The following is a 19,191-nucleotide window of genomic DNA, read 5'->3' as shown; positions in this document are numbered from 1 at the left end:
GAAGCCTGTTTCTCTTAGTTTAGCCCCGCCCACAAGCTCCTCCATTGGCTCTGCCGTTTCTTGTGTGATTGGCCGTCCCCGCTGTCACTCCACCTTGCTGTCACACCTGTCTGAAGCCCCCCTAAAATATTCTTAAGCCGCCCTAAATACTTTGGTGTTGTTTTATTAAAAAATAAATAAATAAATTATTTTTTTTTTAAAAAAAATTACAAAAAAAAATGCCGACAAATTCAATATAAAGCGTCCAGCATATCAGTTTAAATAAATAGGTAATCATATAACCTATCATTAAGGACTTAAATGTGATCATATATCTGTCAGTTCCCTTCACTTCGTAGTGTACGGTAGAGAGAGCCCCTTTGGTACCTTGTTATCAATCCACTCCACTTGTTCAGAACGACCACATTACTGATAATCCAGTCCACGTTTTCCCTGCGACCTTGCTTGAGGCTCGGTACCCTCAGCCACACAGAGCCGAACAGAACACCGTTAGGAGAAGAACATGAATGGATGGATGGATGGATGGATGGATGGATGGATGGATGGATGGATGCGCAAATGGATAGAAGAACGTTTTTCAGGAAAGTATTCATCACTGCTGGTAGTAACAAGTTCCAGCTCCAGCCCCCAGCTAACAGCAGAAAGTCCCATGTAATTAATGAAATGCTCCATGTTTGACAAATAAAAACCTGGCTTACACAATACAAACCTTTGTTTATTGTTGTACTGTATTTAAAAAAAAAACAAAAAACAAAAAAACAGACTGATAATAAATACTAAAAAATAACTACTAATAACTACTAAATAATTTCTCAGTCTTTTCTAGCTGTTTGTGAAATGTTGTGCTCGCGCGCTCGTTTGCTCACATCCTGTGCATCTCTGTCCTTAAAACCTAGTGACGCCTCTGCTGCGCAGGCATCTCAAGTCTTTAGGACTGTTCAGGCGGAAAGCCCATGTCTGACTTGCTGGATGTCGCTCTCTTCCTGCAGGAGCAGTTGAACCAACACGGGATGCTTCATGGATACGAATTCATGCATTTGAATTGCATCCAGTCTGGTTTAGTAGTGACTCAGAGAACTGTACGGCACCTGTTAAAAATCCTAGACCCCCAAGGAGTACAGTTAAGGCAACGGAACCAAGACGCCTGTAATTACGTCTTCGTTTCTTTCTCGTAATTTCGAGATCTTTTCTCGTAATTACGAGATAAGGTGTCTATTTTTATTTTTTTATCCAGCGAATGCAATGCTCTTCCATACATGTGTGTATGTGCGTGCCGACATTTGATTCAGTTTCTCTCCACCTGTGATGCTGATTTGACCTGCCCACCACTGGGTGGTGCTATGTAAATGAGCTCTGTTTACCATATATTCCATAAATAAGTGTAAAATTGGTGGTACTGAGTTGGAGTGAAGTTGACTAACAAGGTGAAACACAGAATTGGGTGATAATGTTTTGCTACATGCTTTACAACCAGTCAAACCAAAAAAGGAAACTTAAATGTAGCAACAGAAAACTAGAAGAACTACTAGAAAACACAGAGAACTGAAAGATTAGAGTTTTATTAGAAATACCACCCCCACCCCCACACCTCTGAAATCTAATTTTTCGTCCTTGGTTGCATTGTGTTTATTATCTGTTGTACCACCATTAGCTCATTATTAATTCACTATTAATTAATGCCTCTTGGGGTTAGAGTACATCATCATATTCTACCATTGTGTGTTTTCTTTTTTCAGAACTCTGTAACCATGGTTTTATTAGTAATTCCTGTCACTGCGTTCACCTTCAGATATCACACCAGATGCTTGTTTCATCAACGATCTGTTGAGCAGTGACTAAGGAACCGTCACAAGCCAGATCAAAACAGATCTAAAAGCAAAGCAACACGGACTCAAAGGTGACGTGGTTTTAGTTTCAGTCCTGTACAGATGGTGAGGCTGAGTAGGACTGTTGGCAGTGGTTGGTTGTGGCAGGCAGAGAGACAGACAGCAGGGAGGGAAGCTGAATGCTGCTTAGATGATCTGGAGGTTTCACAGTTGTGACGATCAGTATTAACTCTGGAATAAAGAGAGGAACAGGATACAGAAAGTCATGAGACATCCTCTGGTGCGTTGGCATGGTTCTGCAACTGTGCCATTAGAATTTGCTTAATCTTCTGGGTTGTTGTTTTAAAGGTTGCCCTTGTAATGACTTTGTTATCAAAGGAGAAAAATTAAACTATTCAATTTATGTAAACTCTCATTTACATTCATTTAAAGTCCAGTACTTTTTTTTTACTCATAAGATACTCTGAGACAAACTGCATCTACATCTACCCACAATGAATAAGTGACAGCTCTGGTTGTAACCCTCTGGTTCATGGTAACCCACTCTACCTGGTTCTTAGAACAGTAGTTCAGTTCTCCGTCTTCTATCTCTGTGTTCCAGTATCACCTGAGTTTGATCTCATAACTGGTAACTAATGACAGCAGCAGACTGATCTGGATAAAAAGATGAACCTCTGTGATGTTGGTCTTTCTCTCCATCTCTGCACTTCAAACTTTAGTCAATACATTTAACCAGACATTATAGTCCAGAGAGATTCCTACTTCTGATTGGTTGGAGAGGGTGATTAAAACCCTATCCATTTCACACTTGACCCATGACCTACTTTAAGATCAGACTGAGTGTTAAAACGATACTGGAAACAAATCAGTGTCATGTAGAAAAGAACTGAGTGGACGACAAGTCAGTCGTTGAGAAAGTTAATAATGATTCAATGAACCTTAGTTTTCACGAGGACTCTGAGGACTCAGAGTCCAACTGACTCTTCAGCCTCTTCACTTCCAACTCAGCCTTCTCTCGTTTCCGCCTTTCTTCCTCTGTTTTACCTTGTTGTATCACCAGCTAAGTAGAGAAGAGAAACATGAAGAGAGTAGATGTGACTTTTGCTTTTTGTGATTTTACATGACAGGCACTCCTCCTGTTAAGTTACAACACTTGGAGAGAAAGTTAATGATGATTTGATGAACCTCATTTTTCACGGAGTCCAACAGACTCTTCAGGGTTTCCACTTCCTTCTCTGCATCCTGTCTTCTCTGTTTCTCCTTCAAAGATTGAAAAGATCCATTTTCAAAGTTTGGGACTGATTTAACAAGACACCACAGTCAACAAATTAATAAGTGAGGAATCAACATGAAAACAGACCTTTGAAATGAATTATAGTGGCGCTTAAAACTTTTTGCATCTTTCAGAGTTTTCTACATTTCTGCATAAATATGATTTTGGATTTTCACAGCAGTATATTTATTCGGTAGTATATTATACATTATACATATTTTTACCACACTGCGTAAATTTTATAGATTAAATAAGTTTAATATTTCTGTTTCATTTGTTTGATTTGTGTTCTGTTTGTCTATTTTAAGGGATTTAATGTATCCACTGATGTTTAGAATAATTGTATGTAGAAAAACTGTGTAGACAACATTTTGTCGCTGGTAAGAACTTCTTTGTGAATAAAGCACAGATATGAACCTCCTTTGTTTTGTCCTGCAGGATCATAGTGTTGCTCTGGACCTCCTCCCTCCTCCTCTGCATCTCCTCCTGGACCTTCTGTCTGGACATGATCCACCACTTACCCTGAGAGATGAGAACGACATTAAAACAAGACGTCTTGGAGAACGTGACAACGGTCTTCAGAGAACTTTTCAGATAGTTCTTTTCTGTTGGTATTTCTCTGCTGAACAGTTTCTTCTCTATACCTCTTTGATATTGTACTTACTAAAGAGAGAGAAGGATGAATCGGAGCAGCACAGCTTAGCAACTGAGAAGATAGCTTAGAGAGAAAAAAACAACAACAATATAAAGTTAAACAATCAACAACTGTAGTCAGTCTGTAATAGATATTAAAGTGAATAATGAGTTGAACCTTGCTGAGCTCCAGCTCCTCCTCCATCCTCTCTGCATCATCCAGGAGCTGCTGCAGCTCAGCTTGTTTTTGTCTGAGCTGGAAGCAGACAGAAGTTAGTTTCAGTTTCTGTTTCAGCATAAATGACTCTGAAGCCTCAGCTCCACTCACACTCCTCCTCTTTACCATTAATCTGAACCATTTATTGAATTAGCTAGTGAGTGAGGCCTAGACACTTCAGTATAATATTTGAGCCACAGTCAGTTTTATGAAGGCAGTGTGTTGATAAAAACCTCATTTTCTTTGGTGTGGAACTCAGTCTCTTTAGTCTCCACCTCTGTCTCCAGAGTCTTTACTTCATTCTCAGCTTTGTCTCTCTCCATTTTCTGCTTTGCCATCTTCGTAAGTAGCTGGATACAATGATCCAACGGCAAAAGAAATGAAAATAATAAACATAATGGATGGACATTACCACAGTGATGGGCTTTGATTGTGCTTTTTCATATTGTAGCAGCTCAGTGTGTTATGACATTTGTACCATGAGTACTTACGCAAAACCAGGAGGACAGATTTAGCATTCTCTTCAGTTTGGATGGAGAATAGAGAGGAAAAGAAAGAACCAAGTTACACAACCTATTCAATGTTAAGAAGATTGTAATCGGTGTACAACTCTGCCTCAGACAGCAGAGGATGATGAGACAACTAAATGGAGACGAAATAAACCTCATGTCTCTGTTTCTCCAGCTCTTCTTTCAGGGCCTTCAGGTCGTTCTCAGTCCTCTTCTTCTCCTCCTGGAGCTGCAGCAGTTCAGCTCGTTTGGTTTCAATCTGGAAGGACATTCAGAGGACAGTCAGACGTCTGGACTGAGACGAGGAGATGCACAAGCTACAGTTTGGTCTGAGTGAAATGATGGAGGACATAAAGAAAATGTCTTATTCTACACATGGATAGAGGTTAACCTCTTCCTTCTTTCTGTCCAGCTCTTCTTTCAGTGTCTCCCGTCTATTCTCCTCCTGCATCTGTTGCTCCTCCTGCTTACACCTCTTCTTCTTTGACTGAGGGACATGAACAGAGACATAAGACATGATTTAATGATGATTATAAAAACTCTTGCATGGTTCCTCTTCCTCACCAGTTCACTCTTTCAGCTATTAACCAGTTATCATATTTGATCCATGAGTTTCTGAGGCTTCTACTTCATCCATATAATCAATACTTCCCTGTCCCATTTATCCATGCTCTGCAAGCTCTAGCTTTTGGCAGCTATTTCCAAGGTGGCTGCCTTCATGGACTCAGTATTTTTGCAGGGAAACCTTTGACAAATCTTTGATTTATGTTGTGACTGATATTTCAATATGAATATTTACTTTGTTGAAGCAGCTGATAATTACCTTATACTTTACACATTATGTTAGAGCAGGGATTCCCAAAGTTTGGTGCGTGCTCTAGGGGTGCATGAGCTGAAAAATGTAATGGCAGAGAATCTTCTTCTACGCACTGTATATGCACACCTAGCTGAGCCACCTGCACTGCACTTGAAAATCGTCAGATGGATCCTCTTTCTTTTTAATCTGTTCCTGAGCCTAGGCTCTTTGTTATTTATGTTGTGGGTCGTGTGTAACTTTATTGCAATTTAATTCAAATTACTGGAGTTTTATTTCCGTAACCGCTGTGCTATGATGACTGGGTTGTGTTAGCTCCACGGTCATTTAAAGTTGCTGCAATTTTTCTTTAATGAGGCTGAAAATATTATAACATTTCCCCCAACTTATCCGTTTCTGCCTCTGAGACTGTCATCCATCCTCTTTGCTCTTAAAAGTGGATGCCTGCTCTTTACTTTGTTGCATTATATTTAAAATGTTTCAGTGTTTCAGTTTAATTCAAATGCAAGAGTGCGTTGTTGTGATCGTGATTATTTCGTTCTACGTGTGTTCTGGTCATTTGAGCATGATTAAACATGCCGCCCTTAATATGGCTATGAAACAAGCTTGTTGCATTTTTTTTTATTTTTTTTTTTTTTTAAGGTTTGGGGAATTGAGGATGTGTCAACCCGGTTGGGACATAGAAGGGGGTGCACAGCAAAAAAAGTTTGGGAATCGCTGTGTTAGGGTAAAACATATTTAGAAGTTGTGGATCAATATTTTAAATTTATTTATTCATTGGCCATTTTATATAATGCAATTACACTGATACTTCAAAAGAGTAAACACTTAAAATATGCCTAAATGTATTCTATATTTGTAGATGTTTGTTTCTTTCTTCTGTTCTAAAATAAAATTAATATGTGGTCAGTAAATTGACATAAATGCATACATTTTGATTTTATACAGCCCCGATAACTCAATTAAAGGAATAGATTATTTCATATTTCAGGCTTCGGAGACTTAAACTGAATCCTGTCACCTCAGCAGATTTGACACACAACGTCTGGTACTTGCTCAAATTGTTCTGCAGTGATTGTAGTCTAAAATTTAAAATCATGGCTGCTTGGAGGATTTTCACTTTCCTGAAGTAGTTAAACCCTCTAACACCTAAGCCTCATTATGTGTGCCTGGACTTTTTATTTTTTGCTTATTTTAACTATAAAAAAGCTAGAAAATGTCCTGTGAGTAAGTGCTTTTGTGCATTTTTCCAGCATACCAGGATCTGTTGATGTAGTTATTTGCAAGTTACTGCATATTATAAGAAAGTAGTAAACTTCTGGGAGAGGCACATATTATTGTGATATTACGGTAATGACCCCATATTGGCTGTAAAGAGCAACATCTCAGTTTTCAGAAACCGTTGGGACTCATCATTTATCTATTGGTGAACCAGAGCCTATGACCCACTGATGAATGCAGATCAGTTTGAAATACTGAAGGGAGTAATATCATTAAAGCAGAATTGCTGTTCCCACCACAAACTGAAGGTGTCGCCAAATCAACCAGGAATGAAATGTTTGTCAGCTGTTACAGGCTCCGGTGTTCCCATTAAATCTTGCGTTCTCTCCCTCAGGTGAAGTTGATCTGGGGTAATCAGAAGGATCCAGTAAATAGGGGGATGAACCTTGGCACTCTCTCTCGTATTGTCTTCTCCCAGCCAGTGCAGCAGGAGCCAGTGTTTCAGTAGCTTCTGTTTTACTTCTTTGTTATGTTTGATGGGTTCGGTAGTATCTCATTTTCAGTCTTATTTCTGATTAGAGTTCAGTTTGGTGTGTTTAGCGCTAGAGGGAAAACATTAGGTCCTACGGTCGTTTGTGGGCTGGCCTGAGTGTCTTCTTTGTTTAGTTTATTTGAACGACCCAGCTTGTTTCTTTGCTGATTGTTTAATTTGTTTAATCTTAATAAATTACAGTTTAAAGCAACTTCTGCTTGTGTTCGGTTGCTTTGTGAGCCAGCCAAGGTGGTTGTAATGCAGCACACACCACTTAAACGCTAATCCAGATTTTTTAACCACTTGTCTCACTGTTATGAAATGACAGGAACTGACTGTCCTCTTTCACTTGGACATAAATCTTGTAATCCGGCTTCTCAATTTACAACGTACCTTCTTGTCTTTTTTCGGTGGTAGGTCGCTATCTTTCATGAGGGGCCTTCCTACTCCTCCTGCTTCTTCAAAGGCTCCATCAATCTTAGCTCTGATTTCAGTCCCTTTATGAAAATAAAATGAAAGTGAAACTGAACAGTTTTGATTAAAGGATTGGTAACTTGCTCAATCTGTGACTTACCGTATGTGTTTTGTCTCTTTGTGTGTGTAAAAAGAACAACTCCTAAAATTAACAGGAGGATGCAAACAGCTGAAACAACTGCTAGGCCAATTATGAGAGGGTTACAACTGGACCAGATGTTAAAGAAGAAGTCATCTGAAATGATAAACCACAAAATGACAGGTAATGTTGAGAAATACTGGACTGTAGATAATGAAGAAAAACAAGGGATTAAATTATAAAATATCATCTTCACCTGGAACATGTATGTGAGTCTCTCTGGTCTGGTGGATGTTGTTCTGTTGGACTCTACAGGTGAAGCTGTTGCTGTGTCTCTTGTCCACAGTCACTCTGCTGCTGACAGTATAGAGGTCATCAGGACCTCTGACTGTCTCTGGAGGTCCAGCAGAGAGCAGGTTTCCCTCAGCGTCCAGCCACAACACCTCAGGCTCTGGATACCAGCCTGCAGACTCACACTGTAACACCACTCCTCCTCTGTCTTTGTCCATCCCTGATAAACTGATGACGGGTGAGGACACAGGAGCTGAAGCTGAGCACAAGGAAGAAGAAATGTGGCTTTAGGTATTTATGATCCACTGAAGTCCTTTTCTGGAGACATGAACACCAAAACAGTCCTAAAGATGCACATTACTTGAACTCACCAACATGTAGCTGAACAAAACTCTCCTTTCCCAGTACTGGAATAAAACATCTGTACTGTCCCTCATCAGAGAGTTTCACTTTGGAGAGTTTCAGTGAAATGTTTCCTTTCTTCAGCTCATTAATGAACAGAGATGTTCTCTCCTCAAACAAATCGTGCTTTTGACCAACAAGTTCCTCTTTGGAGCGCCAAACGTGAACAAATCTTGGGTCTAGATCAGGTCTCGTCCAATCCAACGTCAAGTCTGTGGCGTCTTTGGCAGGCTGCAGGTGACATGGTAAAACCACGTCTTCACCAAGAGTTGCTACTATTGGCTGAGATGAACCAATCAGTTCAGACTGACCTGGAAAGAGAGAGTCTGTTTTAACATTTGTAAGGAACAGAATTATCAGGTCCATGTTCAGGACCCTGGTCTCTATAGGTAGGTCAGACTTCAGTGTCAGTAACATCTTCCGGTCGAGTGAACGCTGGCGTGACTTGCTGCCGCTGCTCGCCGGTAACTTTTTAACTTTTTTGTCTTGAACGTCATTATGGTCTTGAGACCTAATAGACTTTGGTTTACGCTGGTGCAGTGGCTTTGAAACAGTCTGATCTGCCCGTTTTGGTAAACGGACAGACTGAATATAATAATAATAGTGACTACACTACCTGTGGCGTGTTGCTGGACTCCCACTCCTCACCTGGCGGCTGCTACCTGCTAGCTACCACCTCCACTCATCCATCATGTAGAATAACGGAGTGGCAGTATGGTTTATCCTAGTCTGGATTGTCCTATCCAGTATACTAGGTCCATCGACAGCCCTTCACCAGTACACAGCTGCCGAGCTCCTCCAACTGCGGATCCCCCTGTCAGATCCTCCACCAGTGATACATCTTTACCCGGACATTGCTCGCCTCCCCCGTCGGAAATACATCCACCGTGGGTCCCGCCTGACACTCCACATCAACCACTCATCTTCCATCAACTCCATTTGGTCCACAACTCGCCGTCCTCGCAGGAAACCCGACAGACGAGCGAACTGCGGCATGTTGGCCAACCTAACCAAGTCGGCTAACCATGTCTCCACCTCCGTTTGCAGTGATGCCAGCTTCGGGCTATTCAACATCCGCTCACTCTCGGGCAAAAGACTTCTTCTCCAGTACCTCCTCCTCGATTCCAAACTGGATTTTCTATGCTTGACAGAGACATGGCAGCTAGTGATGTGTCGGTCGCGAACGAGTCGGCTCTAAGAGCCGGCTCTTTGAAGTGAACGACGGGAGCCGGCTCTTCATTGGGAGCCGATTTAGTTTTTTTCTTTCTTTTTTTTTTTCCTTCGCTTGTTTTGGTGAAAGCCACACGGTGATTGGTCAAGATGTGTGGCGACAACTGCAGTGTCCACACAAAGAGCAGTAGGGGCGGGGGAAAGGGAGGGTCAGACACACACAGCAGTGAGCACACACACACGGAGGAAGACAAGAGAGCGAGAGAGGAGGAAAGAGCGAACGAGAGAGAGAGAGAGGACGAAAGAGCGAGCGAGCGAGAGAGAGAGAGAGAGAGAGAATGAGGAAGAAACGGTGAGAAAATGAGCGACAGCAGCAGGAAACGTAGTAAAATTTGGACCCATTTCAATGTTATAAGCAGCTCAAATGCGGAGTGTAACTTGTGCAAGGTAAAAATATCATATAGAGCAGGCTCCACAGGCACATGAGAACTCTTCACCCATCAGTGCAATGGATGGCCCTGGATGGGTCTTTGTTTTTTATAGCATACTTTATAGTTTATTTATTTTTTTATTATTTATATATTTTTTTTTATTCTCTGTTAAAATTTTTTATTCTCTGTTCAAGTTTGAGTGTGTTCAGTTGCTAAATAAAGCCAAATGATAAATATTTGATATAGTATATGTTTTTTACATTAGTAATTCATTTTACACATAGTTTTGCATTAGTTTTGGTGATAAATATACTTTAAGCAACAGAAAATCTGAGGAGGCACTTGGGAGCCGAAAGAGCCGGCTCTTTTTAGTGAGCCGAGCCAAAAGAACTGGCTCTCCAAAAAGAGCCGGAATTCCCATCACTAATGGCAGCAACCAAACGACTTTTCCCAGTTGAATGAATCCACACCACCTGGGTTTGTTTACCTTTGTCAGCCCCGCCTCACCGGTCGAGGAGGAGGTCTCGCGATAATTCACCACGAGAAATGGCGCGTGTCGCCTCTCTCTCTTCCCACATACTCATCATTTGAATCAGTGGCTCTGCAAATTACTGGACCAACACCAACTGTAGTAGCTGCTGTTTATCGTCCTCCCAAACCCAACAAGGATTTTATTGATGAACTCTCCTCTCTTCTCACTCTCCTCTGCACACACTCTCCCAATGCCATTGTGCTTGGTGATTTTAATATACACAGGGACAGCATCAACCATATTTTCACGAAGGATTTTACATCATGCTTGGACAGTTTTGATTTTAAGCAACATATTAATTTCCCCACCCATTCCAAGGGTCATGTCCTTGATCTGGTGTGCTGCTCTGGTGTCACCCCTTTTAACTGCTCTTCTACTCATCTCCATCTCTGACCATATGTTCATATCATTTAATCTGAATTTGTCCATTCCCAAAACTAAACCATCACATATTATAATCTCTTTGTAACATCAAGGACATTAATCTGACAACCCTCACCACGGCCATAGAATCACTTCCCAGCATCACCTCCCCTTCCACATCTGATGAACTCGTTCTCCACCACAACAACAGTCTCCACTCACTGTTGACTTCACTTGCTCCCATAAAAACCCAGACTGTATCATTCACCTGCTCTGCTCCCTTTACACCTCAACTCCGCCTCCTCAAAACTAAAGGACGACAACTGGAACGTCTCTACAATAAAACCCGTCTCACCGTTCATAAGAAAATGTATCACCTCCACATCCTCCATTATAAGGACTCAATCAGCACAGCCAAATCACAACACTATGCAGGTGATGGGAACACTCAGACTCTGTTTTCTCTACTTAACAACTCCCTACACCCTCCGGACAACTTCCCCCAACACTTCTACTCTGCTGAACAATGTAATTCACTCATGAACTTTTTCAATGGTAAAATTGAAACTATCCATCAGCAACTGGACTCTCACATCTCTTACAATGCAATCCCTCCTGCCCCCCCCCCCCCCCCCCCCCCTTCCTTTCAGCCATTCTCTAATTTCCACCTTCCCTCTGTTGCTGATGTATCGGAACTTATCAGTAAATAAGGTCAAAGCCTGTCTCCCCCACCCGTCTTCTCTGATCACCACCATCATCCACTCCTCCCTCACCTCTGGTTCTGTCCCACCATCTCTTAAATGTGCTGCAGTAACTCCGATTCTCAAGAAACCTGGTTCAGACCCCAGCAATTTCAATAACCTCCGGCCTATTTCCAATCTGCCATTCCTTTCTAAAATCCTGGAAAAAACAGTTGCATCCCAACTCCACTCTCATCTCTCCGACAATAACCTCTATGAACAGTTCCAATCCGGTTTTCGTCCCCATCACAGCACTGAAACAGCTCTACTCAAAATAACCAAGGACCTCCTCCTGGCAGCAGACTCTGGATTCCTATCTATTCTCATCCTCCTTGACCTTACCGCAGCTTTTGACACTATCTCCCACTCCATCCTTCTCCATAGACATGCATCCATTGGACTATCTGGCACACCCCTGGACTGGTTTCACTGTTATCTCACTGGCCGAACTCAATTCATTCAACTAAAAACTTTTGTATCCCAGCCATCTCCCATCTCCTCTGGTGTACCACAAGGTTCTGTCCTCGGTCCAGTCCTCTTCATTATTTACCTCCTCCCCCTTGGTCACATATTCTATAAATACAATATTCACTTTCACTGCTATGCGGACGACACCCAGCTCTACCTTTCCTCTAACCCCACCTCCATCCTCCCTCCCACCTCCCTCTGTGACTGCCTCCAAGAAATCAAAACTTGGTTCTCCTTCAACTTTCTCAAACTGAACAGTGACAAAACTGAGGTTCTTCTCATTGGTTCTAAATCCACCGTCTCCAAAGCTAACAGTTTCACCATCACCATTGACAACTCCTCTGTCTCCCCCTCCCCTCAAGTCAAGAGTTTGGGTGTCGTCCTGGACGGCACTCTGTCTTTCCACTCTCACATTAATAACATTACCCGGTCTGCATATTTCCATCTCCGCAACATCAACCGTCTCCGCCCGTCCCTCACCGCCGACAACACCACCATCCTGGTCCACCCATCATCCGCAACACTGACACTTTGGCAATTTTCAAATCTCATCTCAAAACCCACCTTTTTCTCCAATCATATCCTCCTTGACTGTCACTATCTCCAGATTTTTAATTTTTAAACCAAATATTTTATCTTTTTATCATATCTTTTAGTGTATTATAGTTTGTTAAATGCCTTTGATGTCTGTAATGTATTTTAAACCCTGTTTTACCTGTACGGTGACCTGGGTGTTCTGAAAGGTGCCTAGAAATAAAATGTATTATTATTATCATTATTATTATTGTGTTTGTTCCTATGTCTGATTAATTAGTGATAAACTAAAATGTCTTCTAGATTAGATAGTAGAAAACACCCTGATAGCTATGGTATTATTCTGAACTCATTCAGCAACCCTTTGACTAGAACTGGACCAAGAGTTTATAGAAATATCACAAAGCACACATATTCTACAAAGGTTCTAGTTAAAAAAAGAACCAGGCCCACTCCTCACTTGGACATTTGGAAAATCAAAAAACCCAAAGAGTTTTTACCTCTTGAAAGGGAATCTGGCTACGAAATATCACTGATTCCCATTACAAGAGGCAATTGCATTCAGCCTGTACATCATCAAATGTCATCATTGTGCACATGAATCACAGAATCCATAGAATTGTGGAGACATTAGAGACAAACACAACACACTCTACTGTATGAACTACTTACTGTGAGTTAATTACCTATCAACCATATGGAATGGCTTAATTAACAATTTATTTGAGCCTCATTTACCTTTGCAGACGTGTGTTAGGAAAAGATGGAAAACCAACACAGTGAGAGATGAGAGGTGAAAGGTAAGGTGCAGTTCATCCATCTGGAAAAGAATCACGACGCTCTGGAAGTGAAGAACAAAACTGCATTGATTTATACCGAAAAAACACATGCATAACAGAGAAACTAAAATACAAAGGAGGAAATGGAGGAGTAGAAAAGCTTCACATACCTGAGAGTCAGATAAGCCTGAAACAGGTTGGATGAGTGTCAGAAAGGGATGGGCTGGAAATAATAAAGAAATAAAAATACAGCAAGGTAGAGCTGAAGAAATAGAGACTATGAATAATTACAAAGATGACTGTAAAAGGCTGTCCATCACATAACCATAAACCTAACCCCAGGGCTAGCCCTAACACCAAACTGTGGAGTCTTTGGACGACACAGGTGAACCATCAAGATATGTTCTTAATTCTAACCCTAGAGCTAACCCTAGCCCTAGGGCTACCTAAGTGTGGGCAGATGTAGCAGCCACACACTCAGGTGAACTGTCAACCAGGGATTGTACAGGAAAGTAGACTCCACCACCAGAGAAGCCCAACCACCACTTTATTCTACTGCATCACACACAAACAAACAGAACACCTTAACTACCCACCCAACACTCATTAACTGACAGTCAGCATTTACTGCAGCACCATCACTCACAGCAACGTACCAGCTACAATCTACCAATAAATATATTTATATATTAGTTAACTAAAGTTAGTCTTTGACCAGAAACAACCCTTCATTCTTACCTCGTTGGTGACAGCCCCTCTACAAATCCTGACATGTCGTTGTTTTATACTTTTACTTTTATAAAATCCCTCAGCTCTCTGCTATGTCTCTGTCTCTGTTACATACCGATCAGGCAGCTGGTTCTGACTCTGGCAGAGGGGGAACGTTGAGGGACGTCTGGAGGAGAGGACCCACAAGAGGACGATCGACAGAGGAACAAGTAGATAGATGGAAAACAACTGAGAGATAAACAGGAGGAAATGGAGGCAAATGATTCACATATCTGAAGCTAAGTCAGCTTAGGTGAGTGCTCAGTGTCAGGTAACGACAATCTGGAGAGGAATAAAAAACAAAGTAATCAAACACACATCAAGTCATTCATTAACAGACTTACCTACTTTCACTTTTGGTCCCTTTAGATCAGATTAGATTCAACTTTATTGTCTTTGCATAAAATACAGGTACATACACAACAAAATGCAGTTTGGCATTTAACCAGAAGTTAAAATAGCAAAAAGTCCAAAATTAACCCAATAATAGGGAACAAGCTACGAGTACTGTGTTAAGTCAGTAAGTATTTTACAACAACAGTGTATATAAAATAAAAGACCCACGGCCTAACAACAAGTTAAACACTAAATATATAAATATCCAAGACAAAAGTCTTGTTGTTTTGCTGCAGTTTCTCTTCACATTCAGCTCATGGACAGATGTCCTGACATTTTCTTTTAGAGTTCACTGGTAGAATTCAGAATTCATTGGTCCATCAATGATGACAAGCCGTCCTGGTCCAGATGCAGCAGAACAGGCCCAAACCAGGACATTAGCACCCCCATGTTTGATGGAGGGATGAGGGTCTGATGCTGATCCTCTCATTTAAACATAACTGTTCTACTTTGGTCTAATCTGTCCAACTGGAGGTGGAGGGGGGTGGGTATCCAAGAACACTGACTCAAGAGAATCAAGTGCACCGGCTCACTTCAGTGAGTCTATACACTGAGCCAAGTTTATCACCACTACAGCGCACGTTATGTGTTGTGTGCATCAAACCAGGTGTAGAAGGTGTTGAGAACATCCGGTAGGGGTGTAGTTGGGTGCACAGCGTCTCTGCTTATTTCTACCCTTGTGGTCTATGATGCAGGTTAACCTGCTACACTGACGCCTCAGGGTGATGCTGTGGTAGTTCTGTCACGAGCATAGAGCTACGACTAACTATGGTAGCGTATCTCTACCTGTCACATCATCTTTAGCTTCTTCTCCGCAGCAGAACTGATATTTGACGTCCTCCAAGACACGGAGCTGATGTCGGACCCACATGGTTTGTCTCTCCATGTCTCTAACTCTGATGCAGCCAGAACACATTTAGCTGAGTGAGTGCAGAGAGGAGGACCTGCACAGGAAGAGGAAGTCGCCTCGTTCTCTGCTCTTCAGCTGGACTCCAGTCTGAAGCTCAGTCAGTCGACAGCAGGACGACATGGAGGCTGCAGCTGTCTGCGTCAGGCTGAGTGAGTACTGAAGTCTCACGTCCGTCTTTTAAACTTTTTTTTTCAGTATAAGAGTAAAAGATTGTCTGATGTAGAGTTTTCTGTCTTTTGTCTCTGCAGTGGTGCTTGTTTTTCTTCTGCTCAGGGCCCAGAACAGCAGTAAGTAGAGGCTGATGAAGCCATTTTGGGTTTTCTATCAGTTTGATTTTAGCTTTTTGGTTCATTATATTTGTCTTTCCGTCTCAGATGCCGTTTTCCGCATCGTCCCAAACCGGCTGCAGCTGTTCCAGTACGAGACCCTCATCCTCCACTGCGAGGGCCTCAACGGCTCCTCTCTGATCCGGGGCATCAGCAGCACTTGGAGAAACTCATGCCTTCATTGGTCTCCCCAGTCACATCTATCTCTTGCTCAGGACGGTGTTAACTGCTGTGATGGTGGCTCTGCTGGTGCTGCTGCTGGGACTTCTTCACTGCAGGACAAACAACTGATATTCTCACACAAAGAGGGACCGGGAAGCTCCTCTGGTCCCTGTAAGGCGATCAACACATGCCTCGCGATCGGATTTAACGGGTCTAACTGTTCGATTTTCTCACGAACAACAGAAGATGCGGCGAGCTATTTTCAAAAGACTCGTCTTGGCCACAGCGTCTCGTTCTGGGTTTAGTTTTAGATGCCCGTGCTATTTGAGCTCCTCAGATACAAACCACAAGCAGTGTTGGGAGTAACGCGTTACAAAAGTAATGTAATTACTGTAATGTATTGCTTTTTGCTGTAACGCGGTAATGTAAGGCATTACAAAAAAAAAAAAGGGTAATATTTACTCGGTACAAAGGTCAGTAACGTGCGTTACAATGCATTTTAACCAGAAATTAAGAGGTGTTTTGTTTTTATACTATCGCCAATAACACCGCGAGATCAGCAGAGGAGAAAATTTCAGCGCAAATTGTAAAACGTTTCTTCCAGTACGGCCGAAGCAGGCTCGACGTCGGACAGTAGCCCGTTTATAGGGGTGCTCAAGCACCCCTTAACTTTGTCCCAGCACCCCTAAAAATAAGAGTTAAAAAAATGGTTGTTATATTTTAAAGGGGGTTGTCTATGGTAAGATGAGAAAAAATAGCACAATCGAAGAAAGTATGTGGTTTAAAAATAATATTTTAACGAGGAAATGCAGTATTACCCCCTCCACACCCCCCAGTGGTATGATCCACCCCTCTCGTTTACCCCTCCCTCCCCCACGCACGCAGCGCGCACACACCTTAGGTTTGGCTTTTTCTTTTTTTTAGCATTCTAATTATCATACAAAGATTGGGGAATTAAAAAAATTGTGATTGGATAATATTTAGTTTCCTGGTAGTCAGGAGGTTAGCTTGCTAGGAGTTGCTTTTTTGACGTTTATTGACCTTAAGTTAGTTTTGCACTTACCTCACCTTCTCATTTAAATGCAATTTCTTTTCTTTATTTTTTAAACTGCGCCTATTACATTCTTCTGTTGTTAGCCTTAAGCCTAGGAGCATAATAAGATACATTTAGAATAAGTATATATATATTTCCAGTTATTTTGGTGAAAGTAACTTAAAAGTAATGCAGTAGTGTGTAATGCCTTACAATTCAGAGACAGTAATATTGTAATGTAACGAATTACTTTGAAATGACAGTAACAAGTAATACATAATGTATTACGTTTTTGAAGTAACTTGCCCAACACTGACCACAAGACGCTATGGTGCGTGTCTGCTGAGAAGCACCAGCGACTAAATGAGGAAATATGAAGATAGAGCAACGAGTCGGCATCTATAAATATTAACATGAATGTCTCTTCAGCCTCCAGCTGAGTCACTTCTTTACCTTATATGACATTTACATCTTTATTTTCATCTTTATATAAAGATATTGTATACAGAATTATATATATTGCATAACGTCCATATAACATCTATATATTACAAATCCTATATTGCATATATTTTATACAGTATAAATATATATATATATAGTTTCATATACATACCTCTTTATATAATCATAAATATCTACATATACAAAGAATATATATCTTATGTCCATATTTTATATTCTTTTAAACATTGTATATTTACACTTGTGTATCGTGTTTCTCTATCATTATATACCGTGTACAATGTTTATACATTTTATATAACCCCATAGTTTCATATCTTTTTATACGCATATATAAATATTGTATTTATTTGTATAGTTTACGTATACCTTTTATACATTTCTATCTCACTAAACTTATACTTTATTTTTATGTTTTTGTGGCATCTTTCTCATTTTCTTGAAGAAAGATTAAACGTGTCTGTTCCGCAAAAAGATGTGTATTTCCTGTCTCAGGTGGTTTCTCAAAATAAAGCATTATAAATTAATTGAAATAAATAAACTGAAATAATATTGAACTACATTTTTATTATAAAAATGAATAAAACATGTTTAAAGATAAAAATATAATAAATGAAAAAATAAAGAAAATACAACTATGAGTAAAATAAAAAAAACTATGTATAAAATAAAAAATTACAAAAATCCAATTAAATTAAACTGTTTAATATTTGTTGTATTCTGATTGTGAAACACTCCACGGTCAGAGCTGTGATATTTGAATCAACCACCAGATGGCGACAGAATTACATAATCTGGCTTTGTGGTGGTGCCTTCACGTGTTCTCAGAGGTTTGTGACTTGGACAGGTAAGAAAATAAAAAATAAAAAACAGATACAGCTTTTGAAATAACTTTGCTCTCATTCTTAGAAATGTACATGAAACACGGTTTTTAGTTTGAAACAGTGTTGACCGATTGCAGTAGAACGTCCCGTGCAAATTTAAAGTTACATATTTATTTTGATCTGAACTATACACTGGTAAACATTGTAGTCATATTTGTATATTTTTGGTGGCCAGGTTGTGTATTAAATATCATAAGACACCTTTAATTTAATTATAGTTTACTTTCATTTCTATTCAGTACATATTGATAATTAAGTCATATTATATCATTTACTTTATCCAAGTTGATTTTTGTTGCATTTAACCATGATTTTGACATTGAGACCTGTCCAGGGTGGACCCCACCTCTCGCCCAATGACAGCTGGGATAGACTCCAGCATCCTGCAACCCTCCAGAGGACAAGTGGTTACAGAAGATGAATGAATGAATTAATGAAGTTTCCAAGTGTTTAAGAAATATATAACGTTTGAAATTGGAGAATTCCCAGCTGCACTTGAATGTCCCATGAGACCCCCCGAGGAGCTGTCCGTGGTCCTGAAACAAACTCTCTCTCTTCCGGTTTTTCTTCTTTATCGATTCATACTATTTATTATTTATTCAGAGTTTATTATTATTTATATTATTATTATTAAAGTTATTACTATTCTGACAATACAGCACGAGCCTTTAATGTCTCGTGCTCAGGGGCGACGCGGGGAGGCTCGTGGGTGGCGGAGAGGCGGCGCGTTGACGTCACAGAAAACGTGAGTCTGCCCCTCCCTGCCGAAGATCGTCAGTGTTTGGAAGATGGAGACTCTGTGGGTGGAAGGTTCAGGTGTTTTCGAGTCGTTTCTGTCGCACAGAGGAGACGTTTCCTCTCCTGAGGCTGGTTTAGTCTGGGTAAAATTATACTTCCCATAATAAATAAAATTAAAAATAAAATGATAGAAAACTAAAGCTGAAAATTGAAATGAATTA

The 19,191-nt window shown here is 40.7% G+C and overlaps 1 protein-coding gene across 1 annotated transcript; it reads right to left on the bottom strand.

Moving 5' to 3' along the window:
* Window positions 1–6,883: 6,883 nt before the first annotated feature.
* LOC311492157 (myelin-oligodendrocyte glycoprotein-like) lies at window positions 6,884–15,338 on the bottom strand (the record flags this gene model as incomplete). The annotated part of the gene is made up of 8 exons (XM_084550347.1): window positions 6,884–6,898; window positions 7,419–7,522; window positions 7,600–7,734; window positions 7,835–7,958; window positions 8,320–8,582; window positions 13,248–13,350; window positions 13,459–13,511; window positions 15,239–15,338. The coding sequence occupies 8 exons, from the start codon at window positions 15,336–15,338 to the stop codon at window positions 6,884–6,886; spliced, it is 897 nt and encodes a 298-aa protein (XP_084406473.1).
* Between the last annotated feature and the right edge of the window lie 3,853 nt (window positions 15,339–19,191).

The sequence above is a fragment of the Chelon labrosus genome, assembly GCF_963514085.1.
Source record: "Chelon labrosus genome assembly, chromosome: 1".
Lineage (NCBI taxonomy): Eukaryota > Metazoa > Chordata > Actinopteri > Mugiliformes > Mugilidae > Chelon > Chelon labrosus.
Note: the sequence above shows the minus strand (reverse complement) of the source record. Positions and strands in the feature narration are given on the sequence as shown.